The sequence below is a fragment of the Thunnus thynnus genome, chromosome 4 (assembly GCF_963924715.1).
Source record: "Thunnus thynnus chromosome 4, fThuThy2.1, whole genome shotgun sequence".
NCBI lineage: Eukaryota > Metazoa > Chordata > Actinopteri > Scombriformes > Scombridae > Thunnus > Thunnus thynnus.
Window position 1 is genome coordinate 6,809,852 of NC_089520.1, and position 27,856 is coordinate 6,837,707.

At 39.1% G+C, this 27,856-nt stretch overlaps 1 protein-coding gene across 3 annotated transcripts in view; it reads right to left on the reverse strand.

Moving 5' to 3' along the window:
* raly (RALY heterogeneous nuclear ribonucleoprotein) overlaps window positions 1–27,856 on the reverse strand; it is a 147,566-nt gene that overhangs the window by 33,344 nt on the left and 86,366 nt on the right. For all 3 annotated transcript variants that reach the window (XM_067586317.1, XM_067586315.1, XM_067586316.1), the window contains 3 exons: window positions 26,182–26,254; window positions 24,353–24,400; window positions 11,025–11,188 (listed from right to left, as the gene is read on the reverse strand). In XM_067586317.1, coding sequence (XP_067442418.1) covers window positions 11,025–11,188; window positions 24,353–24,400; window positions 26,182–26,254 — 285 coding nt within the window. The remainder of the gene's footprint in view (window positions 1–11,024; window positions 11,189–24,352; window positions 24,401–26,181; window positions 26,255–27,856) is intronic.

The window sequence follows — 27,856 nt, forward strand, 5'->3', positions numbered from 1 at the left end:
AATGTTACCATCTCTCAGCTTTCTGTGGAACAAGAAGAATAAAGACAAACAATTTGCATTAATTAAGAAAATTTAATGTTTGAAATTATAAACAATAGAAAGCAACCAATGTACAAACTTAAAAATAAACATAAATGAACTGGGTTCTGTGTGTGTGTCTGCGCACTATTTACAACTACTTGCATTTAACACTAAAACTAATTAAAAATGTCAAAAATTGAAATTAACATTAGTTCATCAGCAGTAGGATGTATGTGTGTGCTCTATTTACATTGTGTGTTTTGTGTGTGTGACATTATGTATTTTTATGCAGACTACATTTATGGCAAAGCCAGTCAGTGTCTGGCACTTCCTCCACCCCTGCGCACTCCACATGAAACCATAAATGGCAGTGTTCCTCATCTTCCTCAGCTGGAGGAGGTGCCCCTTTCTTTTGCCTTTTGGCCTCCTGGACTTGTCTTCTTTCCTCCTATTTCTTTGCCATCTCCTCCTTTTGAGTTTTCTCTTTTCTTCCTTCTCTTTCTTATCAGCTTCTTTCTGCACCAGGAAGTCGAAGTATTCGCCACTGGTGATGACGCGGGCTGGCAGCGGAATGCGACGCCTCACCTTTTCCTCCAGGAAGTGAGGTCAGGGAGTAGCTGATATGTTTGTGTCAATAGGTGGAGTGCTGGATGTGTGAGTGAGAGTGGTGGGAGTGATGGATGACGTGGTTGGAGTGGCAGGAGTGCTGGATGGCATGGCTGAGGGACTGGCGGGAGTGATGGGTGTAGTGGCATCACTTCCATCTGCAGATGGGATCACTCTCACCACCTAGTAAGTAAAGCATTGTTAAAACTTATTAGCACACTTATAAAGGAAATGCAAGTTACTTAGATGATGAATTATCATTGTATTAATGGTAACATTACCTGGGTTGTGTCCACAGCCTCCCTGGACAGAGGAAAGATGCCTGCCTTGTGGAACCCAGCCTTAATATTTTGGGTGGTGACACATGGGGGTATACATGCTTCAGGAGCGGTGAAAACTGCTTCTTCCCCACCACAAGATCCCCTCGCACCAGACCCATCCTGGATGCCATGGTGGAGAAGACAGTCTTCAGTGGGTTGAAGACAGCAATGTTCATGGGCTGAAGGATGGGCAGGTAAGCACAGTATTTCAATTTGGTTTTCCCTGCAGTACATGATTACATCTTTTGACACATGTTTTGTATTGATCCATGATTAGAATAAGTGTTTCTCCTCAGGAGCATGTTTTACAAAGTGCTGGAGGCATTTGAGGAAGAGCTCCATGTCCATGTGCCCCCTCTTCTGGATGGCCCCTCCAGCCATATGCATTGCTTGGGAAGCAGCCGGGGTAAATAATGAAAGGTGGAATGCTTTCCCCAGCTGTTCACTGTGATGTGCTCTCTGGTCATCTGCTGCTGCTGGTATGTGTTTCCTCCCAGTCTCTATTCACAGGACTTTCTTCGTGGACCTAGGCTTGTCCCCAAAGACAGTTTCATCACAGTTGACGATGAGAAGTGGCTTGTCCTCCAAACTGTGCTTCATATAGAGGGCCTCATATAACTTAAAGAACCGTTCAATGGCCTCTCGTATACCACTGGGGACTCTGGCTCTGTCCAGGAAATCGGTCGTCCGAGAGCTCAGTTCTGGATGGCGGGCCTTGAACCTGGACACCCAGACGTCACTTGGCACCTTCTCCAAATTTACCGTCATGCTCTCAGTTCTGCCACTCTCCTCGATGATCCCAACGGCTAGCACTTTCTGACTTTGATGAAGACACAGTAGTGTTGAAATGTTAGTCTGTTTGCACAATTAAAGGCTGTGAATTAATCATTGTGCTCCAGTCCCCTTTGTTCCCTGGAAGGCTAGCACTTTGACTAGGGATCTAGTCACTGGGAAGCCACGGTCTGCCATCCAGAACATAAAGTAAATAGATCTTCCTTCGCAGGTGTCAGGGCTGAATTGGGATGAGGGTCGTGGGCATATCATTTTTTGGTGTGAGGTATGTTGTAATTTTTTGATGTCGCCCTCAAACTTGCTCCTGCTTTCATTTCCTCAACTGCCCTCTCTAGCATTTGTGTACTGCTTTTTCTTTCCTGATGTCTCTTTCTTCCCTTGCTTTTCCTTGTTTTGCTTTCCTGACTTTCCTTTGGAACAAACATGTTAACATTAGTATTCATGTTGATGTTTAATTTAATAATTTTTGATATGTTAATCATGTTTTTCAGCTTCATGTAACTTAACTAAAATCATTATAAATCATCATGTTGTATGAACTTTAACTTAAAACTGTGTGAATATAAATAAATCATTATAAACAATCATTTTATGTATGAAATTTTATTAAATCTGTGAATATTGTGTTTAACATTAACAGTTAAATACTTTTTACGAAAAGTTGGCTATGAAAAAACATCAATCAATTCAGTTATTTATAAGTTAATGGTTCATCTGTTAAAGAATGAAAATTTAAAATGTTAAAATATTCAATTGATGTAACTTAATTGACCCATTATAAATAACACTGCTGTGCTATGACATTAATATCAACGCTGCGCGCAGGATGATGTGCAGACCGTCTGTCGACAGACTTGCTGCTTTACTGCTGCCTGTCTCACTCTCAGTCTGAGAGTGGCGCCAAGTGGTCATCGCCCGGAATTGACGTTAAAAAAATGCCCATTTCACAGTATTAATTCAACAAAAGTCATATATTTAACAATTTGTGATAACGTGTTATAATCATTTCATACAGATTGTAGTACTGTGAGAAGTATAAATTAAATTGAAATGGACATTTTCGCTGCTCTAGTTGTCTCCTCACCCAAGCAGCAGTCTGGACTGGAAGCTGCCCACTTTCCATTTTCAAGCATACTGGGCGCACCTACCAAACTTACCGAAGTCTCACAGGAACAAATGGCAGGGGGGTCTCTGTCTTGGTTGGGGATGAAAGAGGGAGAAATGAAGATAACAATATCTTATTCACGGCCTGGAAGTATTTATTCAGCGATCGGTGGCAACAGGTCATCTGTACGGAACATCGTTGTGTATGGAGCATAGCTAGTCTACGTTACTGCAGATGTCATTTGACGTCCATGCTTGACACAGGCACTGCTCAGGGACAGCCAGACAGCACAGAGAACCGCGCATCCTGTTAGCATATCCTGTGCGTGTCAGTCATTGGTGGAACAGTCTCTAAATCCCACCTAACCCGGTAACTACGACGTGATTGGACTATACTTCAGCAGAGAGCAAACAATAGCTTAAGAGCAAATGCCTTCAGGCAGGGCCTTTTTTTTCCAACCGTCTGTTACGGAGTTTCAGAGTTTCAGTATTCAGAGTAGCGATATAACGTTGCCAGAAATCACATGACTTGCAGGCTTGCAACTGTGTGGGCAGATCTCTGAAAAGTGTGTGTTTTAAACTTGGCTCTGAGAGAACAGTCTGCAATACCAATGCAAATGTATATCTGCAAAAGATTTGCCCTTTCAAAACTCAAGTTTCAACGTTTCAAAACTGTTTTCCCATTATATGTGCACCTGATTTCAAATCACCATTTATACAAGGTTTCAAATCTGAAAAACAAACACTGAGAGAACCGACAAAATTAAAACTCTGAAAATGTGTTGGAGAAACACTGTAAAAAGAGTACTGCGGTTGTGAAGAAGGAAAACTCAAATACAAAATAATGTTTGCAGAGATTTGAGATTTTTTTCAGCCTATCAAAACAATATGCAAGTCCTCAAAACTCAGTTTCACTTTTACACTGTGATTTTAAGACAGTAATTTAGTCGTTGGACTGAAGTCTACAGCTCATCCATATACTACTGTTAAAAGACATTAAGTCTTATCCCACACTGGGAAGAACCTGTAAACCCTCTAACATCCTCCTGGTGTCCTCTATATCCAGAGCTGTGGGCCACCTTCACTTTTCATCAGGGGGCAGGAGGATGATTTGGCGTTTCACAATCCACCATAAAGGCAGCAGCTCATGGAACCATAATAATAACTGACTCCTCAGTACATGGTGTACACTGCTTCACCACAGCTGAACCATACACCACAGAGAAAAGTTTCTGTCACACCATCAGTGTATTTCCTAACAACACTGGAACTATGAACTGCACATATTTAGCTGCAAAAGCACAATGAATTTCACATGTTAATAGGCATATGATTCAGACCTAGCTTTTCTGGTTGTGACGTGCCAGGAGCTCATTCAAGTGATGGTTTTATTTAAAAGTGCACCACAAGTGCTCCCCTAACAGTTTGAAAAGAAAAACAGAGATATAAACACGAACAGAAGATGGCTAGAGTTAAGAGGTTGTCTCATGATCTTAATACAATGAAAGAAATGTGAGTCTTAAGTGTATTTCTGAGTTTAATGATGCAAGTAATACACTTAAGCATGGTCATGGTATATTGTGATTATATCACAATATTACAATATACCACAGCCAGTCGTGAAAGATTGCTTTTATAAAATGGTTACCAAATATGACAATATATAAATCAGACAAAATCCAATAAAAACAGTTTTACTCAATAACAATTACATGAATCATTTACGAGAAAGTAGTTCCCAGCTGTCTGTGGTTGCTATGCAATGTCAATAAACTAACGTTCAAGCTAGTCAGCAATCTAACCAGAGTTTATTTATTCACATCAATTTGAACGTTACCATTAATTGTACACCCATGGAAAAACTGTCACTGGGGTTGCGTTGCAAAGTGTTTACAGTAATGTAGGCCTACTAATTTGGTTAGGAGATGCATTGCTTAGTGTGACGAGGATGCTGCTCCACCTTCTCTGGACACTGAGCTTTGGTTGCCAATAGTTCTGGAGAGAGGTCTCTCATTTGTGCCCACTCACAGACATTATCTCTCTTGCTTCACGGCCCATATCTGAAAGCTTTTGCACCATGGTGCTGTGGAGACGGTGGTTGGTATAGCATCGTCCCTGCTTGCTTACAGATTGCAAGCAACATTTTAATGGTAGCCACAGAGTGATAATTAAAAATAGAACTGTAAAAGGACATTAAACGTCATAGCTGTAGTACACGTTAAATATACTATGGCTATCAACCAGATTGTGAGATTTTACCTACCAGTTTTATTATAATGTATAAATGTCACATTGTTACATGCTTCATTCCCAATCAGAAACAGATTGGTGTAGGCACTGATGCCTCTGGTTTCAAATGATTACAATTTTTCATTACACAACTCCATCACTTTAAAGTGCTTGTCCAGTTTAACAAGAACCACAGCTGCCAAGGAGCAAGTGCTGGCAGTTTAACTCTCCATGTTCAAACACAAGGAGGCATCATGGACTTTGCCAATGTAGATCCTGAAAATGTCATTTCAGCTATAAAATTGAAGAAGCGACAGGAGAGCCAGATAACCCTCATAACTCTGATGAAATCTTTTTATCTCAAATTCTAAAGATCAATGTTTCTGTACACTGCCTTCTTCATGATAAAATTCAACAGTCATCACTATATTGTGTGTGGCAGCTATAGAGCCTAGGAAGAGTTGATCCACCTTTAGATGTTCTAAGTTGTCTCCAAGAATCAAAGATTGTGAAAACAAAACAAAAACAAAAACAAAAAAAAACAGACTTATAGAGAAACCTGTATGGCTTGAAATCAGCAGCCAAAGTAGTTCTTAGACTTTGAAAGGGAGATATATTGTGATTTTCAGTGATTTTCACACTGTTATGATATTGGATGTATATTAAACATGATCAAAGTTCCAATACTTGAGGTAAGCATATGTAAAAATACTCCCTGTAAGTCAAAAGCCCAGGCTTTAGCCTGTTCCGAATGCTCCGTTGCACAGTAACCTCTACTTCCTCCTAGTGATGATGCCTACACACATGCCCACAAACAGCCATCCATTCCGTAGCCTTTGTTGCTAAGGTTGTTCCATGAGTTGTTCACGTTGTCCACTCGCATATTTTGGATCAGATTTCAGCTCGAACATGTGCGGATGTCTTTCAGAAGTTTCCATTTTGGGTAAAGAATGAGAAAAAGAAGTGAAATCCTACCACTACTGTTTGCTTATGTGGCCTCCAGTGTGGTTGAAAGTCTACTGAGCGGAAATTTATGTAAGCTATAACCAATCAGAACAGAGTGGGCTCATCAGGAGGCGGGTCTTAAAGAGACAGGAGCTAAAACGGCCTGTCTCAGACAGAGGCTGAAGTGAGGGCCTGCATAAAGAGCCAGTAAGAGATTTTTGAACTGTAAATCATGCAAAGATAATGCAGTAAAGCCCCAGAATATGTATATAGACCTGGAATTGTGCATGATATGTCCCATTCAAAGTTAACAGCCATTCTGAATTTCAACTAGTCAAAATGGTTTTCTTGAAATCAAACAGACTGAATCACTGCAGCAATTGCAACATATATAGTATCTTAGTAGAAATAAAAGACATTACATAATTAAGCTTAACTGAAGTGAATTACCAATGTGCTACCAATTTTCGATAGATGACAGACATTGAGGTACTAATTGTATTATTTTAGCATGGAGGTAACTCAAAACACTAAGTGATTAGATCAAGGTGAAGGACATGTATTCTGTATATGTATTCTGTAAAGTAGAGAAACACATCATCTGTATATAAGATAATCCATGTTTCCAGTACATAATTGATTTTTTAAACATTTATCAATTACAAATCTGTTTAGGGCTCAAACATGTGGCTGGCTGGGCCTTATGTGCATCAGGTTATGACAGCTCTACAGTATGACCATTCCCACACTCTGAATATACAGTGTTAAGAAGTGTTTGCCATACACAAGAAGGTCACCTGGGAATATCCTGCTCTGATCTGAGTGGATAATGGATATCAGATTCTTGTTTTTCCTGTTGGCCAGAATTTTAATGATTACCTTTCTATCAAAATTTTGCAATGCGTAGGGTTGAAAGCTGGGTCTGCTTGCTCCTTACATTTGAATGAAAGTCAGATGTTATAACACACTTGGGCTAAAACTTTATTCTCCTTGAAATTAGAAACCATTTGGAAGAGAAGTGGGGCAAAAGGAACAAGGGTAGGATTTAAGTGTTAATGTTTGACAACTTAAACTGTAAACTCCTGTGTAAATGCGGCTGCTTGGACGTCCCTGACAGGATCACTGAGTTTTAACATGTATACAGTCAACAAAATAAACAAGTATGGAAGGCCTTGCATTTGACAGTGATATGTTTGTATATAGGTCAATGTACTGTAGAATTTTATTTTAACTAGTCTTGAGGGATCTAATAAACTGACTTCTTGGTCTTGGGAGTTCCTTTAAGCTGCTATAGAAGCCTCTCACAATGAATCAACAAGATAAATCTGAATTTCACATATTTTTCTTTCTTTCTAAGCATAAAAATCTCAAACCTTTTTTGTGAATCTGTATTTATCCAGGACAAGTTTCTATAATATGTAACATGTTCTGCTCTTTTCCTGATAGTCATACATACAGTTTGGCAGCTTGAGTTATAGGTCCCTTTCACACCTACCTCATTTGGTCTGGACTTTTGGACTTTTCAGTTTGATCTGAACCAAAATTACAGGTGTAAAACCTCCCCCGGGCCACGGTAGTTATGTCAGTTTTGATTTTAATTAATTTTTAAAAACATTTTTATGTGGGAATCTGTGCAGGTATGGAAGCCGAGAACGGCCATGCTTTTGTTATCTTGAGAAAATTAGCTTTGCTATTTCGAGATACCAAAATAATCAACCAGTTATCATGAAATAACAAAAGGTTGTTTCCTCTTATTACTTAGGTTTATAAGAGATCAGGAGTGCCATGCCAGCATGCATAGATGGTGTCTTGACAACTGCAGCAACTGGTTTTAATTTGAAAATGTCAGATCAAGGAGTACCCATTAGTATTAACAGCACCTTTATTAATGATATTTGTGTCATGGCCAAATGGCAGAATGATTAACTCCTGGTCATAATATGATGGGATGTTTCATGTAGGAGAAGCACCAAACAATAACATTCAAGCATTTTCATTTTATTAGACTTAATGAGAGAGGAGGGTGGGGAAGAGATGGGGAATATGAACCAACTTATGACAGATTTGAACCAGTGTCCTTAAGAACAACCCGAAGGTTTCTTTTGCTTGATCTAAATAGTTGAGCTACCCATGAGAGGGAGACGTGGAGAGGAGAAGAAAAGAATGAACAAATGAGAATGAGCTCCACCCGTGATAAATTATCTTGTTATCTTGAAATAATGGCATTAAAAAAATCATTGTAAGCATGGTCATTCTCGGCTTCCGTAGTGCAGAATACAGTAATATAGCTTACTCATATATTTTTTTTCTCATTTATTCTAGACATGTATGCTCTTTTTAGCAACACCTTGCTTAAGATTTATGCAGTGTTAGGTATTAACACAGCCTGACAAGTAAAACCAACAATCAACAAGTTGAGTAAAGTGTATCTCCCATTGTTATGCAAAATTGTCCAAAAGTATAGAACTGTCATTGTTGTGATTCAGATTTTTAGCATGTAGACAGTGTAAACTGCATTTAATCTATAACCTCTTCCTGGCTGTTGACACAATGCCACTGATGACCTTGCGATGCCCTTTCTGTGACAATCGGTTTCTGACAGTAGACTGCAGATTGCTTACAGTCTAACAATGCAGTAGGTTATTGAATCATCTGTTTGTTTGTTTGTTTGTTTGTTGGCAGTTTGCACAATAAGACTGTAACTGGTGTGAAAGCTCTTTCCAGACCATGTTGACGGAAATTTCACTTGCAGTCCCGGTTGTGATTTCAGTAAAACCAGTTTTCTGTTTTAAGATGTATGCTCTGAGATTAAGGACTAGTTTTAAATTAAATATGGGTTTAGGCCTACCTATTTCAAGATGGACCAACTTCTTTCAACATTTTTTCAGTGTACATCTTTTGAGAATGCTAAAAATGTAATTAAAAGTATTATTTGCTAATATTCTATATATTTCACTTATTACTGTGCTGTAGCAAGCCTGATCTCAAGTAATTTGATTTGAAAACCAGCATTTTCTACTTTTTTCAAACCTTTGAACACTTATCAGAGGCTAATTGTTTCTAGACTGGATCCAGCTTAATTTCACTAGCATTAAGTCATTTTCTCCTTAAATTCAGTGTTTATTTCTTGCATTTTAGCTAATTTTTTTCTAAGCCTCAGGGTTAGGGTCAATGTGGATTTCATTTATTGAGTAAGAAAAAATGTATACAGTATATTTCTGAGGGATTTGGCCAAGAAAAGCAGATCTATAATGGTACCTGGGGGATACAAAGATAGCGAGGATGGAATTGTTGAGTCTTACCACATCAACATCATCCCACAAAGGTGAATTGTTTCATTTGTTACGTTGGCCTGTGTGATAATTTGGGAACTTTGCCTTTCACTTTATAGTTCTCATAAAATAAAATCTGAACTGTCATTCACTTTATGACTCCCATAAAATATAATCTGATATGTCATTCACTTTATAGTTCTCATAAAATAAAATCTGAACTGCCAAAATCAAGAGGAAGGCAGGCTGGCCAATGCCAGAACCAGTCGAAACAGCTGCAATCACCACCAGCCTTGACGTTGTGACACGTGGACAACACTAGGGTGAGTCCAGCTCTGTGCACAAGGGGCATGAAATCTGTTCCATGCAGGTCAGGAGAAAACAGACTGAACAGAGCCAGGCTTTCAGGGTGCATACCGGTACATTAAAGGCCTTGTTTACAAATCTCACAGTCAAAAAAAAATTGCTCTTTTCTCTCTTGATATTGTGTATTATTCTAATTTGAATATGTCTATTGTACTTTTTTCATCAGATTGCTCAAGTTATAGTCACAATATTGACAAAAACAAGGGCCCTGCTTGCACCGCATGTGTAAATGCAAGCGGGAAATTGAATGGTCATGGTTGATTTAAAATCAAGTGAAAAAATAAGTTGTACACAGGATTGGATTATTTCATTTGTTCACTACACAATTCATAATGTAGACCCCAGGGCCTGTGGTTTAAGGACTGTCTGTTGGCTGGGCTTGTGGTTACACACTGAACATCAGGGGAGAAAAGTGCAAACTGTCAGCTCTTTATTATGAGCTTCTAAAAAGTGAGTGGTGAAGTGTGTTCTGTTGTGATATTGCTTTTCAAAGGAATCTGAAATGCAAGTTTGACGAGTACACAGAAAGGCACTCAAATCAACGACATGAAAACTGCTTTGTGAGCAGTGAAAATTCAGCGGAACTCAGCAGGAATAAAAAACTGTATTTGGGAATGCGAGGTTCAGGTTGAAGTCAAATGTGAAAGGAGCTGACAGAGCGTCAGCATCCCTCCTCAGATCCACAATCCGAACATGATGTGAAATGAATGTTTCATGAGGACAATGCAAAAATAAAGTGACAACAGTTGCCCTGATGCTTGAACTTTCCGCTGACATGTAAATCAAAGACTTGAAAGATAGATGAAGGCGAGGTTTGGGTCAGAAGGATGGAGTTCATCAGAGTCAGTAAGATATAAGAAAAGACATAATAAACAGGAGAGAAAAAGAAGAGGGACATAAAAACAGTTCGATGACATGATGACATGTGGTGGTTTATACAGTCACTTTCCAGTCCTTTGCTCATTGTAACCCTATACTGTATTAAATTCTAATAATGCACAACATAAAAAACATGTATAGTTTTACTAATTTCTTAAAGTTTTTTTCCATTGTGATTTTTGACTAGCATCATCATTAGGATTAGAAAATACAGTCCAAACTTGGAAAACGGATTACAAATAATCTTTATTATGTAGTGGAAAGAATTTATATGATTCAGATGGCCTAAAAAGTCTTTGAGGATTTTGGAAATATCTAAAATTTGTGTTGTAAGTGCTGATAAATGACAGTTCGAATTTTTGAAAGTTTGCCAGGGATTTAGCGTTTAGAAAAACAGATGGAAAGCTCTTTGACTTGAATGTGAAGATAATAAAAGAGACACAAACTGGGGATTTACGATAGACAGATGGATGGATAGGTTGGAACTCACATCTCTGTTTGTTGCCGTTGCTGGTGGGGAGGACAGAGGTGTTTCGTGCCAGCAGTTTGACTGGCAGAGATTTTACCCGTCGTACCAGAGGCACCGCCAACCGTGGGCGTTTGACGGGCACCACCCGAGGGACCGGAGACACCCTGCCACGGTACTCAAACAACCTAAAGAGAGAAAGAAGAGGGCAGGAGGAGGGAACAGAGAGGAGAGAGAGAGAGAACAGGAGGAGAAGGTTGAAAAGTAGGAAAACAAGGGGGAAAGTTGGGAGAGGAGAAAAGAGGTCAGATGAGGAAAGGAGAAAGGAAAGATAAATCAAAGCAGTCATTGAGAATTAAAGAGAGGAGAAAGGGGATGGTTGAAAAGAAGGACCAGAGAAGAAATGGAAATCACCCTTCACCAATATGGAGGTATAAATAATTAGGAAATGTTAATACATCTGGAAAGTCAAAAAATATTGATACTGAACATATCATTAAAATGCTTTATTGTATTTTGTTGTTTTTCTTACAGTATCCTCTTGAAGCAAAGGCAGCTAACTTTTTTATGGCTACGTTTAGGCATCCACAGCACTTGGCTAGGGAAAGATTGTGGTCTTGGCCAACGGCCTTTTGCCTAACCCAACCACATGTGGGACACAGGACTTAAGTCTCGCACTGTATGACAACCATCCATCTCTCCCTAGGAAGTCAATGTGGTAAGTAAATGTTGCACTTCTCTCACTCAAAAAAATGAAAATGCAGGCAGCAGTTCCACTTTAACACAAAACGTATTCGGTAAGACAAATCAGTAGTAAATAAACATAATTTCATCATCTTTAACCAAGTCTCTAAATTCTTTTCTGAGAACAACCTGTACAATCCGAATCAGTCTGGCTTTAAGCAGGGTCACTCTACCGAGACTGCACTCCTGTTGGTAATGGAATCACTACACTCAGCTAGAGCTGCTGGTCAGCCCTCAGCCCTTATGTTGCTGGATCTATCAGCTGCTTTTGATACAGTTAACCACCCAATCCTCCTCTCCACACTCACTGAGCTTGTTATCTCAGGATCTGCCCTCCGCTGGTTCATGTCCTACCTCTAAGGGAGATCTTTTAGAGTATCTTGGAGGGGAGAAGTGTCCAAACCACCCAGCTCTTCACCCAGCTCTTCCTATCATTACCACCGAAAAAACCACACAGTCTCGAATGGGATCTCGTCATGCCTTGCTGATATCTCAGCATGGATGAAAGAACGCCACCTTCAACTTAACCTCTCCAAGACCGAGCTCCTAATCATCCCAGCCAGTCCCTCTATACAACAATAGATCAGTATCCAGCTTGAATCAATCCAACTTATGCCCACAAAGTCTGCCCAAAACTTAGGTGTCATGATTGATAACCAACTAACTGTTAAGATTCACCTGGCCTCAATTGCTCGGTCATGTCGATTTGCTCTGTACAACATCAGGAAGATCAGATTCTACCTGCCTGAGCATGAAGCACAACTCCTGGTACAGGCTCTCATCATATCACACATTGACTACTGCAACTCCTATCTGGCAGGCCTCCATGCATGCACGTTCAAACCTCTGCAGATGATCTCGAATGCAGTGGCACAGCTGGTCTTCAACCAGCACCAAAACAGCACTGCTATTTGTATCCCTCCACTGACTCCCAATGGCTGCCGGATCAAATTCAAAACCCTGACACTCACTTACAAAACAAAAAAACTAAAACAGTTCCTGCCTACCTTAATTCCCTCATTCAGGTCTATGCTGCCTCATGCTCACTACGTGCTGCCAATGAAAGGCGCCCGGTACAACCACCACAACAGGGCCTTAAGTCGCTAGTCAGACTCTTCTCTTCTGTAGTCTCCCGATGGGGGAATGAGTTACCAAACTTTGTTCAGTCCACAGAGTCCCTCTCAGTCCTTAAGCAAAGTCTACAGAACCAGCTCTTTCATGAACACCTCCGCACTTGATGAAGAAAATAATTCATTGCCTCTGTGCACTGCCTGTTGGCACCTATGTCCTATTGAACTTAGCTTTATGGTGCTTACTCGTGTTGTTCTCTCCTAACTAGATCCTGCTTGTGTTGTATCAACTCTTAGATATATGTTGCTTTGGATAAAAGCAGTGAAATTGTAAACTTTTGAAAGTTATTTCTAATTTCATTTTTGGAAAAATGTTTTACTAAGGATTGATTGGTTTATAACTTTATTTTCAGTGCTTTTGAACCACCATTGAACTTTGATTTAACCCTTTCCCAGCTGTAAGCTCCTGTATTTCCACTTTGTTCTCCATTGTGGTGCAGTATGTGTATCCATCAACATCTCACTTAGCGAATTGACTGCACCCACACAGTCCCTGCTCTTGACAGGTACTGAGGTTTAATAGCCAATGTTATGGTCATATGGTTCAAACAGAATGTCAACAAGTCCTCAAAATCAAATGATGAAATACTTTGTCCACTCTGTGGACAAAATCCACCTTGTTAATTCTCAATGTGGAGGTTATGCAGAAGGCTAACAATATTTGAAGTTATTGTGTTAGCCATGCAAATGCAGATCCCCTTTTCACTCAATAAACTGTATAATAAACATTGGAGAGACGATTTTGGGAAAGAGAGCAGTTAGACTGGAGACCACAAGGCTGCTCTGTGTTATTGTCTTCATGAAGATAAAGTTAGTCATTTTATAGATTTTAAAGGCAAAGTAAAGTCATGTTTCACTGTGAAAAGTTCTTATTGCTTCAACAAAACCTCCAAATTGCTGGGTAGTGGCTAAAATGTAAAGATAAACCAGAGAAAAGGGGCCAAATAAATATACAGCAATACAGTATTTTTTGGTGTCCCACATGTGAGCCTGTTTTCATTGAAGTAAACCCTCACAATCCAGAGTTGATGGGTCTCACAAACATTATGTTGGACTCATTTAAAGTAAAAAAAAAAGAAAGAGATGTTGCCAGAATTGTGCAGACACTTTACATTACAAATCATCATTTTTGAGGTTTTATTGTTGCAATAAGAATAAATGAGCACACACTGTGAAACTGCTGAGGCAAATTATATGGACATAAAGTTTCTCCAACTTAGCTGGAATAATGTCAAGTCAATTTTATTTATACAGTGCAATATCAAAAATCACAAACGTGCCTCAAGGGGCTTCATAATCTGTATAGAATAAAATATTTTCAGACCTTCGATGCGATTTGGGGAGAAAAATGGAAGAAACCTCAGGAAAAGCAACAGAGGAGGGATCTCTTACACTTTGTACACCCATTATCTGTTTAGACCACCTCCTCATGACCTCTGTGCTGTATGTAAATGGTGCTTTATTCACTAAAAAAAAGTTGCCAGTGAATGTAATCCAGACAGTGATTACAGTTTGTCACCATAATGTAATTGGGATACCAAATTATTGTGGTTTAGATGTGGTTTCTAGGAGAAAGGGTTGCATAATTTATGGCTTTGTATGCAAATTATATGGTTATATTTGTTCTTCAGCAGTTGTTGTGTATGCTCCCAATTTGACATCAATTTTAATGATGAAGGAGAAATATAATGTAATTGGATAGCGTTTAAAAAAACCCCATAATTTCCTAAATTCTACTTAAGTGGGCATGCTTTTAAAGTAAGTGCTAAGGTAAAATATTTTAACCACCAATTCAATTAAATTTTATTTATATAGCACCAAATCACAACAGAAGTTATCTCAGGTGTGGGCATCAAGCAGGACCACGTCAGAACCATTGTTCAGACAATTTTATGGTCATTATTTACAGATAGTGTATTGTCATAATTTGGACAACACTTCCCTCCTAGTGCATGCCACTCCTGTCCCACCTAACCCTGCACATGATAAGTGGAAAGTAGGTGACTGTCCAATCAATTTCACACCGCAAATCTGTAAACTTGCCTGTTTATGTTCAACGAGGGAATCTTTATGTAGGTGAAACTAATTTGCTTTGATTTTATTTAAAGGTACATCAGGGACAGTGGACATAACTTAGAGTAATAAAACAATAAAACTGTGCACATTAAAGCAATAAAAGTCATATAATCCAAATCAGATCACGCTATAACTTTCTCAGTATGTGGGCCTCCGTTTTGTCAGTGGGTGGGTGAGGAACTGCTGCACGTTGGTTCCAAGTACAAAAAACAAAAAGTTTCTGAACCCCTCTGTTAGAGTACACGTTTGGTCATAGTTAATAAAAAACATGCCTAAATCAAAAACCTCGTTCCTTCCCAGTAGAAAACATGTCATGAGTTGGGAATTAAACCCAGGTCATGAGAGGTGACAGCATCTTTGGAGACTTGTATGGAATATCAAGATTTAATTCAACCATTCTGACAACACTGACCTCCTTTTGGCTTTACTATGTCAAGCTCTATGACATATAGTTCAACACAGCCTGTTTTTTTAACCTAATGGGAATGTTTTCTTCAACCAGCCTAAACAGGGTCAAAAATCTCCACATCAGATCAATTTATGTTGGTACCAATGGTCATAGTAAAGAGGTCCAACAATCATTGCAAATAATGTGTCTAGATGACAAGGCGCTTTACTCCGCTACCTTAACATGCACATGTACTGTACTGTATACACAGGCATAAAAAGAACTAGTGTCTGCACACAATATGTAATATAACAAATTCAACCTCCTGCACAAAGAAAATAACCAGAGCACACAAGTTCTTTAATCCTCAGATTTACTGTATAGTAATAGTAATATATATTTCTGTATAGGCTTGGGGAGTAGCGGCATACATGTAACGGTGTTACATAATTAGGATACAAATAAAATGTAACTGTACAGGAATGGCAGGAAAAGTTAGCAAGTTAGCAGAATGCTTCTGCAAGGAAGGACGTCCTCCCAAACCAATTAACAACCAGACTACAATATCGACATTGCGTTGCGATGACAATTCTCTACCACTGTATGTGGTAAAGTGAGACAGATTCATACAGTAGCATATTAAAAAAGAAATTATAATGCGCAAATTGTGAACCACTTTTAAACACATCACTAAAAATGACATTTTATAGAGTCTTAATTTCCTGTTTTCAGATTTATGTTTATGCTTTTTTTTTTTTTAAACCAAGCAGTAGATAGACTTGTGTTGCCAATGCAACAGTTAGCTTGTTGTAGCATCCCTGAACGACTGTTAAACTAATGGTTGAGAATGGATTTCAGCTGTCTGGGCTGGAGCCTTGGCGGGACTATGGTGGTGTGCTACAGCCTGACATGCTGCTGCTCTGAAGTGAACGCCTCTCAACAATAGAAAGTTAACAGCATAATTTAAATTAAACACCCAGGAGAGTTAACTCATTTGTCATTGTTGCTAATGATATCAGACTGGTTAACCAGCAGCAACAAAGTTCTGTTAACAAATAAAATGACCAACAGCCACAAATGCAGTGGTACGTTATGATATGGATAAGTTACTTCATCTCCATGAAAGAAAGAAGACATCAGATAACGTGAGTCAGATACACCTTCTCTCTCTCTCTCTTTGGTGGCTAATTTCCCTCTGATGGTTAAATGTCTCTCTGTGACTATTGTGTGAATGTATATACTTAACAAGAATGCAGCAAAGAGATCATATAATGTGCTGTAGGTAGTGGAAAGAGCCTGATTCATTTGGAATTTATCCAGTTTTTAAATGAGTAGTTGTTCAGTCACCTGTTGATGTGTGATTTGTGAATGAGTGTGCAGGAGGTCTAGCTACTTGTAAGAAATTTCCTCATTCTTGTTTGTTGTTAAAGTAACTAGAATTAAGACTTTTTAAATATTAAAAGTAACTTGAATAACAACAGTGTTAACATGTGAGCTTTGTGGGCTAAATCTGTTGTCACAATAGAACAATAGTATAAATTTGAAGTTAACTTTGTCGGTAAAATGAGACATCTGAACCACTCTAGGGCTAAAATGAGCTCTTCTTTAGAGAAGCAGCCTTTTCACCACTCATGGTTTTTTTGTTTTTGAAAGCAAATTTAATATGCCATTCAGTAAATGGTATATTTATAGCTGCATATTGGTATATTTATATATCCGTTTGAATATGGGTTGCTATAATTCAGCAGGCTATGCTATGAATTATGTTGGTGTATGGTGTTTTAAAATCTTGTTCCATGTGCCCCTTTTTAACTCTAACCAAACTGCCCCTCTGAAGGTCTCTACACAACCCTGCATTTGAACATAAGAACATAACATAACTTGAACATAAGACAGTAGAAATAAGTATCCAACTCGTGTAAAATAACATGATGCTGTGGGTTGGTTTTCCTCCTGTCCTCCACTGCTATAACCTGTACTGCTTTATTCTGTAGGAGAGTGAGAGCCAGGTCACCATGACCTGTACCGATGCCGAACATGTCAGCCCACCAAACAAGCAGGAAACATCTGGAATATTGGGAAAGGCGCGGAGTACACCACACACACACACATAGTGCAGAGCCGCCCACTCACATTGGGTCAAAGTTCAAGATAAGTGAAATTGAGAAATGTCCCCCCCTTCTTTAGGATTTGGGATAGCCAAAGAGTCTGGTAAACAGGATGAAACCTATCCACCCAACAGACATGCCTGTCTTCAGTATAAAAAGGCATGTCACGTTCTGTAACGTTGAAAGATATCTCTGACTACGTTGTTAGTAGGGCCGCTGTGAATAAAGAGATTCCCCATCTGACACCTGTGTCTTGACCAACTGATTTCTCTTTTATCCACCTCTTTCTGCCCCAAAAATTCCAAATCCAATTTCTGAATACAGAGACAAAACAATACAAAATGTGTCAGTGTTGCACTGCTTATGGACTATACTATGTATACCAAGTACAAGGTGTTCTTCTAAGCGCACAAATGACTGGACCAATGTAAGGCTATTTCTTTGTCTTTAAATGTTATTGTTTCTTTTAAAACTCTTAATATGCTTCTGCTTTGTTTTAATCCATTCCAGATAACTTGGCAATGAGAGTGATGTCAGACTTAGTAGTTGTAATAATAGAAGTACATGATAATAGCTAGATTATGTGATTATTTACTTCCCAGTTGGTGACTTGTGAGTGAGGGTTCTTTCAATTGTAACTCAGAGAGTCATAGATTTAACACTGGATTCAGAGATTCATTTATTGGACATATTCCGAAGAATGAGCCCTTTATAACTGCATAGGGAGCAGGTCCTCTTCCATGGAGCCTGCCATGTTCCACTGCAATGTTTCTATAGAAGCCAAGAACAGACAAACCAAGCACTGGCTCTAGAGAGGGCCTTTTGCATTTTTGCGAGTTTTGCAGCCACTGTAGGTTCTCCTACACACCTGAAAGGGGAGGGGGAGGGGTATTCAGTTGGTTGCAATCTGCAACCTCACCACTAGATGTCACTAAATCCTAAACACTGGTCCTTTAAGAAACACTGCTCATGTTCCAGTGATGCTTCATTCATACTAACATGTTTAATGTGAGCCAAGAGATCAATTGCTCAGCAGCACCATTAACTTTTGACATCAAGCTAGAAAGATTCATAGACTGTTTACAACAATTTCTTACTTTGCCAAAATGGAAATGTTTCATCTTTTTGTGAGCATTAATGTGCTCAGTAAATGGCTATTAAAATGTCTTAATATTTCTTGTGCCTTTTAGGATATTTTGGTGTGATGGTGGTGCAACAGAAGTGTCAGGGGGTTCACAGAAATGTGACTCATCTGACACTTTCATGATATATTGTGACTGACAAAAGTGTCAAAGGGACTTCTTGATCTGATGACTGCAGTTAACAATAGGTCAAGGGGTCATCAAGGTGTCGCTTTTACTTTGCTCGTCTTAGTTGTATGTTGTAATTCTGCTTCTTAACATTGTAATTCTCGACTGCTACTTCTGTCTACCTTTTACATGTGACTATTGCACATAGTCTTGGAGAGCTCTCTTCTGTAGCTCGTCCTGAGGTTTCTCTCATGTTTTTTCCTAATAAATATTTTCCTTATCTGAGCCAAGGGTCTTAGGAAAAAAGAGTGTTACATGTTGTACAGATTGCAAAGCCCTCTGTTACAATCCTGTGGGTTTGGGCTATTTTAATATACTTGACCTGTTGTGACTTCTTTGGGAATATTTCACTGGGGAATATTAATATCTACATAACGTTTTCAACATGACCAGTACTTAACGGTAAAATTTGCTCCATGTTGGAGAAACAGTGGGACAACAGATGAATCGATGGAATGACTTACCATCCGAGTCATCAAACAAGACCACTGTCCCTCAGGTTGTACAACTAGCAGTAAAAATTAGCCTTAGTCTTCCCTAGAACCTGTATTTCACACCAAATGTCCAAACAGGAATGGTTTGTAGAAGGTAAGGGGCTAATTTTGATGTTAGAAACAGGATCAAAAATAATCAGACAGTCAGCGAGGTTGTGAAGTCCAAAAAGTGAAGAGTTTGGTAACTTGTTCCACCACCTGGGAACTACAGAAGAGAGAAGAAGTGGTGGTTTTGCAGGTCAGAATTTACCTTTGTTCTACTTTGACTGAGTGGATGTGCTTGTTCGGCCAATAGAATCACTGCTGTACTGTGCTTGGAAATGAAGTTAGTTATTTTTCTCATGTGTTTCATCACCATATTTTATTAATTTTATAAATTACCAGAGTACAAACTCTTTAATGTCACTCTCATACCCTGCATCATAAATGTGACATCACATCCTTTTTCAGAGCTGAGAACAGAAATGTCATGTGACCACACCTTAAAGAGATTATGTGCAGCAGGTGTGCAGGTGGAAGGGGATCAGGTAACAGGGGAATGGTGGGAAGGACTGAGGGTGATCGCTGGTCAGGTGAGAAAGAAAAACCAAGGAAAACAATGTAAGGTAGAATATAAATACAAGCAGGAAGATGGGTGGATAATAAACCTGTGACATTTAATGTCACAATACGCAGAGATCTTTTACCCAAGTCCCAGTAAGATTCAAAGACAGAGTTGCACAATGGCAGAAATTCAGAGATACACAAAATTAACATTCTTGTCTACATTGATATTGGTACTGCCATAATTTCTGCCTTTCATCAATGCCAGAATGCCGCTGGACATTCAGGGCAGTGTGGATAAGTTTAGTGTAGCGTCACCATCCAATGAAAATCTTTCTCTGCACAATGTTATACTTGCATGTTTGAAGTGAAGGTGAGGGCCCAAGTTACCCAAGCGGTGACAGAAAGGGATCATAATGGTTTAAGGAGGCATTCCAGAACTGGAAAGCCCCATGTAAGATCCAGAGGATAAGCCATGTGTCCACCAACACCCATAAGAGTTAAATTCTTTGGCTGTTCCCACTTTGTTCTGAATGAGCAGAGACAAAGTAACTGGAATACTAATGTATAATTCAGAGAATTAACACACACAACCACTCTTCCTCTCCCAGGAAGAGGAAGAAACCTTGATTACCCTTCTTCACCGCATTAGGCTGTTTTATTTCAAAACAGACAAAGTTTGATGTGTTCTGACAGGAATCCAAAGAGGCTTCGTAAAAGTTGTTTTTCTCCCACAAGCATGACTATCTTTTGTGAAACACAAAACGTCTGCACCACAAAAGTTTCAAAACCTCTGCTATAATGGCACTAAATAACCCTGAATTGTTGTATACTATTTTTTCTCAGGGTAAATGCAAAGATCCCATTATTAGATTGGAGACAGGCACTAGTTTGACATCTGGGATCGTCTGGATGCATCATGACTGATTCATGTGAGCCAAAAAAAGAAAATCAGCTAAATATTCTTCCATGACAGAGTTGGAGAGAGGAGTGCCAGGAGAAGTTTGGTGTGTTAGAGTATAGAAAGCGTAGCTTAGCGTTGTCTAAAAGATTGTCAAAGTCGTGGCTGAATATTTAGCTGATTTTGACAGCAACGCTACAGGGTAACCGGGCTACCTTGGCTAAGCTGGTTAGCATACACCCATGAGCACAAGTATATCCAGCTGGCCACATTTTTTTGCCAGGATGAAGTCATGACCTGCCCTACACTCCCTCTGATTAGCTAGTACTCGTTGCCTTCATTGATTGGGTTGGTTAGGTTTAAGCATAAGGAGTGAGATTGATTAGGGTTAGGGTAAGAATATCTGGGTAAGCCAATCAGAGTCAGAGTAGGGCGGGTCATGACTTCCCCATTCTAGGAAAAAAATATTGCATCCAGCTGCAGCCATACTATAGCTAAGTGGTGTGCTTCCAAAACATTCCAGGTGGAACTCGCGCTCTAGAATTACTGTTCCACATGTCGGAGTAAGTGGATTATTAAACTATTTTGACAGTAATTGTCACGGAGCGCATTCTTGGTACGACTACAGACACCGAACCGTAATATCCATACCATGACAGTTCAGGACGAATACACATACCATTATACCCCTATTACACTGAACTAGTTTTTAAGCTCTTAAAATCATCTTATGGACAATGGGAGCCAGCACAGTGATGTTACTGAGCTGAGGATGCTAAGGATGGCAAGCAGACTGAGCCTCAGTAACATCGCCGTGCTGGCTCCCATTTTCCGGGTGGGAACTAGTCAGTGTCTGCCATTGCTTACTGGCTGTTTAAGGCAAATAAACACAAATGATCCAGGGGTCAAACTCGCGCAAGTAAAGAGAGATGAAAATTTGCTTTGCATTCAGTGTGAACACAACATTAGTGTGAGCAGCAAGTTAGCAGCAGCAACGTGCACACGAACACGAGCTCTTACGTGGCCTATGTAGATAGTTGTATTGATTAAAATAGAAGAGTATCTTTTCCTTCAGACAGCATTAAGATTGGCGACTGAAAAATGCAGCTGAAATGATTTCTGTTTAGACATGGTATAATTCTAAGCTTAACCCTTAAACTGAGCCTTAACCCTGAAACAGCCAATGTGCTCACATTTGAAAAAATGCCTTCACTCTCAAGATATAAATCTATAATTGGTCCTCATACAGATAGAAGTACAATAGCACACACACACACACACACACACACACACACACCTACAAAGCTACAGCTAGTGCCCCATCCCCATTTCACCCAACTTCAAAGACAACTCCACAGTCTTTCCCAGAGAAAAAGAACCATCCATCCATTTTCTTGATCCACCTCTTCCTGCAGCTGGAAATGAGCAGTCAGTGCTTCTATTTTTTTTAAACAAATCATCAATAAAAAAAACAGTCAGTTCTCTTACCACTCCCAAAACTGTAATTTATTAATAATGATATTATTAATAATATTTACTACATGCTCACTTTGTCTTTTACTGTTCACCCTCCACCTCCAGCATCCAGAATTTGGACATTTGGTCTTCAAACTGTTGAACTCACTTACATCAAATCACCTGCACAAACTGAAAATATCTGAGCCATTGCTAGTGTTTGGAGTTAACCCTGTATAAGTAGCTGGATAATGTGTATTGGCCGCTACAGGGTTTGTATTAGAGAGCACAAAGTCACCAGGTGGAGTTCAACTTCTTTACTTTGTTATAAGAGGGTAACATAATTACAGTTAGTCATAAGCTGTACGTATTGATAGTAGTTTTTGAAATATAATACATAGAAATGGTACATTAATATTCCAGGTGTTAAATATTGATTATCTCTTATCAAGGAGTAAGCTGTTAATCAATAATTATATATTACTGAAATAAAATGTACGATTCTCATACTGTGCGAATGAAAATAAGCAACCTCTCCAATGCTATGATAAACAAAAGGCTCCAAAAATTCGTATCATACATTAGCTACAAACATTCATAGACAGGTACAATAGGAAGTTAGCTAGCTAGCCAAATACCGATGAATTAGCAGCTTCACTTTCACTTTTGAGTTGAGTAATAACATCCATCTTAGCCAAAAGAACCACGTATGTACACTAACATTCAGCAACAACTCAAGAAGAGCTTAATCCGTTGCAACAATAGCTATATATATATATATATATATATATATATATATATATATATACACACACATAGAGTCCACACATACATCGTCTCTGACTTCTGTACAGGCAACTGCCATAAGGAAAGGAAACACAAGATGCTTTCACAATGTCTTGGGGATTTATAATACAGAACTAATGTAATTGACGTATGTAATCCACATAGCCGGTGAATTCACAACAGCCGTCCCCACATTTGACTAGCAAATGTGCAGTCGAGAATTTTTAAAGTGATTAGGTGGACGACTGGTCTTGTGTAAACTTTACCCTTGATAAGGACTTCTGCTGATTGACTCATCAGTCTTGGCTTGCCGCAGTCTTGGTGATCTTGCCAAAGGGCAACTGAGCTCTTATTCACTGCAGATCAACTATTAGGACAACAGAATCCACAGTCAGGTTTCCTGAGGATTTCTGCCACTTCTGGTGGGTCTGAAGAGTGTACAGGTAATTCCATGTGAAGTGGACCAAGCATTGGTTCTGGCAGTGGTGCCACTTCCGCTGCCCCATGACAGCTGGGGTGTAAACAGCTTGAGGTAAAGCTGCATCCTGCCACCCCATGAGGAGGGGATAGGAGTGATGGGGTTGGGATCTGTGCCATCTGTTGAGGCGTAGCCTTGTGCTTTTAATTTTAAAATCCCTCCTACCTCCAGTAAGACTGTGTGCAGTATATCTTCAGAGACTTCAGAGGCTTCCAAGAATCCAGTACTGCCTCCAGATCTCCCCATATACTTGCTCCAGTCCTGGATGTAACAGGCGTTCGTCAAACTCTTTAATGAGGAGCTTTGTGGTTGGGTGCCCTGGATCCAGCACAATGGGATGGATCTCTTTCAAGTTGGTGTTTTGTAATACGTTGTCTCTCTCCGACCTGGACAATACCGTGTGTGGAATCCCATTCAGACGCAAGGCTAACTAGCCTAGGGTATATTTGCCTGGCTACCACTCACTGCAGTGGAAACTTGTAACAAATCAGGTTTTATTATGAGTTGCAGTCATGCAAATAACAAATGCAAGATGAACTTTGTCGAAAAACTCTAAAGGTTCGGGAAAAGAACACATAAGGCTCATCTGCCATACTGACATTAAACCCAAGACTCATATTTTGGATTTGCCAAATGTTTTTGATCAATGAGCATCACCTTTTTTTATTCATTCCTTGTCAAAAATCTGTCCAACTTGAAATTTAAATGTCATGTTGTGTCTAAATAAATCATGCAAAACTGAATTCTGATAGACTTGCTGGCATCAGAGCAATCATGTGTGGTTGTTGTTCCTGCATGAATCAGATTCAGTCAACAATCAACCCCCCAGTCATATCTCATCTTACAGTTTTTCTTTGTTTCCATGTTTACATTCTGTGTAATTTAACAGAAATCCAATATTGTGCCTTAAAGACCTTAAAGTACCATCTTTCCTCTTACCTGTCATAGAAGTCTTCTCTGTAGTAGTCGTAGTCAAACTCATAGCCACTGGGGGGAGCACAAAAGAAATGTGATACAATGCTTTACATAACAAGTCAGCATCAAACCACATTTAAAACAACATATGGGGACAAAAGCTTTTTGGGGGTTCAGTGTAGTTTATAGTTGCATATACAAATGGAAAAATGCACATAAGTGGCAATTATTACAAACTGTGTGGGGAGAGACAAAGAAACCACAACATACTTCATCTTACCCCAGGAGACAGAAAGAGAGAAATAAAAATGACAAAGACAACAGAGAGCTCTTCAAAATGATGTACAGTACACTTAACATTTACTGACACATTTTAAAATTGCTGTTAGCATGCATAAACTCTCAGCACACATGTCCTCCATAAACAGTGACTCAGTGATTTAGTGCAAACAAAGAGTGTAGGTTTGGTTTCAAAGGTGGGAAGGCAAAATGAAGTATTGAGGTTCCTAAACCAAACGATGAAAATATAATGAAATATGCATCAATCATACTTTTGATATTAAGATTAAACCAAACAACTTAATGTGAAAGGGATTGCTCATAATTGAATTATCAAATAACTCTAAAGCTTTACAGAGCTTTTTAAACTACTTTATCTGATTGCTTTGGTTTTATGGCACACTGACAGAATGGTTCAGTTGCACCGCTCTAATCAGCCATGTTTCCAGCTGTAGCAAGCAGCTGTTTGAAGGGGACAAGCTTTAAATAAACCCACTGCACACTACCTGCCTGCCACAAAATGACAAAGTTAATGACTAGGTGATGAAGAAAGTGGAACATTTAGCAAATTATGAGCCATGTATATGTGTATATATATATATATTTATATTTATATACATATTTTTTTTAATCTCAGGAGTGAATATTGGGCGTACAAACACAACTGATGTGATAATGTTGCTCTGTGTGCTGTATGTCTGCTAACATAAAAGCATAACAATTACATAAACCAAGGATGTATAGCTGTTAGAATATTACAGGAGAGAAGGTCACTTGCTTTGTTTTTTTTTCCTGGCTCCATAGTGATATTGTATGTTGTAAAGATGAGAGGAGAGTTTTGTGTATCTTCATACTACTACATACAAAAACTGTCAGAAACACATTTCTCACCATATTATTGTCTTTGTCAGGCATGAAAAGCTTTTGGAACAGTACTCGGACAACTAAAGGGCACAAGAAGTCTCTTCTTAATCTCTACTAATTCTTTTTTTTCAGGTTTAATAGCTTTTTAGAAAGGAAAGGAAAGGAAAACTCTTTGATTGATCGGTACTATAAAAATAATTAATTCTTTAAAACAAATAATGAAAGTGTCTAAGATAAAAATACATCTTACAGACAGTGTCATACTGCTTATATCGGAAATAAAATAAGCAAAAATGTCCTCCTACAATGAAAACGTCAAGACTAAACATGCATGTAAAAGTTAGACAGCTGAGACATTAAAAATAGACCTGTGGGTGTTTTATGAACGCCCACAGGTCTCAGCCTCGACTTTCTTCAGGGTGCTTTTGTGCAGTGTAGGTGGTTTTAAAACCTTGGCCCTCCTCAATTAATGTGGTTTAGATCTCCCATGAGTGTCTGCATTTGTTTTTGTGGTTAACATATTTGTGGTCATAATATTGTCTCGTTAGTCTTCTAATAAAATGCAACTAGCCTCCAAACACACCTGTGTTTGTTTAGCAGATCACTGAAACACTCTAACATCTGCTTAGAAATGTGAGTGACAGATTATTTGTGTGACTCACTGATCAGTTAAACAATTGATTTCCAATAAATGAAAGGGCAGCATGTACCTGTAGAGAGAAGCAGCTGATCGCTTCTGGCCTTTAGATCTGTTTGGCTTTGGTTCTCCTGCCATGTTGATATCTGAGAGAAGAGAAGAGGAGAAGACAGAATTCCTTGATTTTTGATGTTCTTTAAAAGTTAGTACGAAGAAAATTGTCTAAAACTTGCCCAATTAAAGGGATGAGTATCTAAGGCTCTTGCAACCTTGAAAAAAAAAGTCAGACCCTAAAACATTCATTAAAATATCTGGATGAGAGGCAAAAGTTTCAGAGAAAAACACAAGGGTAAAACATAATTGAAGAGAAGACAGTTTATTGCAGAAACTGTCATGTTGTGATACCTTGTAACCTCCACTAGAGGAAGCTGTTGAGCTATTTTACAACATCTCTACTCAGTTTGCCCACAGTACCTGTTGTCAGTACAGTCAGCTGTTCAGTCACTCAGTCAGTTGTTCAGTCAGTCAGTTACCAGTGACCATCATGGTCCATCAACTTGCATAAATAATCAGAAGGAAAGAAAGACATCAGATTTCTCTCTCTCTCTGTATTGTTTTTGGCTTTCCTCACTAATTTGGGGTAATGGAAAAAAATGTAAAATATTTCACCCAAGTTGGAGCACCATAACAGAGGAATACACATTAAAAGTAAATGTCCTGCATTAGTTGCAGGGCTGTAGTAAAGTTAAGAGGGTTGAAGTAAACTCTAGTTCATGTTGCTGCTGGATCCTGGCCAAAATCAAATCAGAGACTCTCAAATCAAAACATATTCTACTCACTGAAACATCTTGAACTTAAAATGATAAAAAAAAAAAACATAAATGATACAAGGATACAGAAAGATACAATGGGCTTTGTTGTGTAAACTATAAACACAAACTTCTGTGGAGCTGAGGATTAACAGTATAGTTTCTGTGGGAAATGTAAACCAGCAACAAGCTCAAAAACAACAGCTGGATGAACCTGTGAAAAAAGGAGATGTTACATTCTGAGTCAAAAGAACGTCAGACACAGATGATTGTTACTATTGTGGTCTTTTATTCAACAGACTGTTATGGTTCATTAGTTTTTCCTTTCCACCAAGCATGAGTGGGTTGAGGGTTAATGGTTGCTCTGCGCTCACACATGGAAACAACCAGCACCTGTGATTCATCCATCTACCCATCATCCATCCATCCTGTTTAGTACTGCTCTTTGGGGGCTGGAGCCTGGAGGCAGGGGACACCCTGGGCAGCTCATCAGTCTATCACCGGACAGTCTAGAGTCTTTGGATTTTGGGAGTAAACCAGAGCACCTGGAGAAAGCTCATGCAGATATGAGAACAGACTCCACACAGAAAAGGCAGTCTGCCAAGAGATTTGAACCCAGGACTAAGGAGGAGGCGTAAACACTCGAGCCACTGTGCCACCTGTCCTGAATCAGTGGAGGAAAAAATGAGCCTCATCAGAAATCCTACGAATTTCCAAGAAAAACTTTGTCCCTGGAATTTTATGTATCTGTGTTCACCTTACTGGTTATTTACTTGTTAGCTGGTTGAGCAGCTGTGAATGAGCCAGTGATTGTGAAGCATGAATGAATCAGCTGATGCCAATCATCTAATCAAAACTCAATTCTCTGCCTAAATGCGTTTCTCCATTTGTGTTTGTTCCAGTAATTCCTAGGGAATTCCTTGTTCTCCTGGGGCAAAA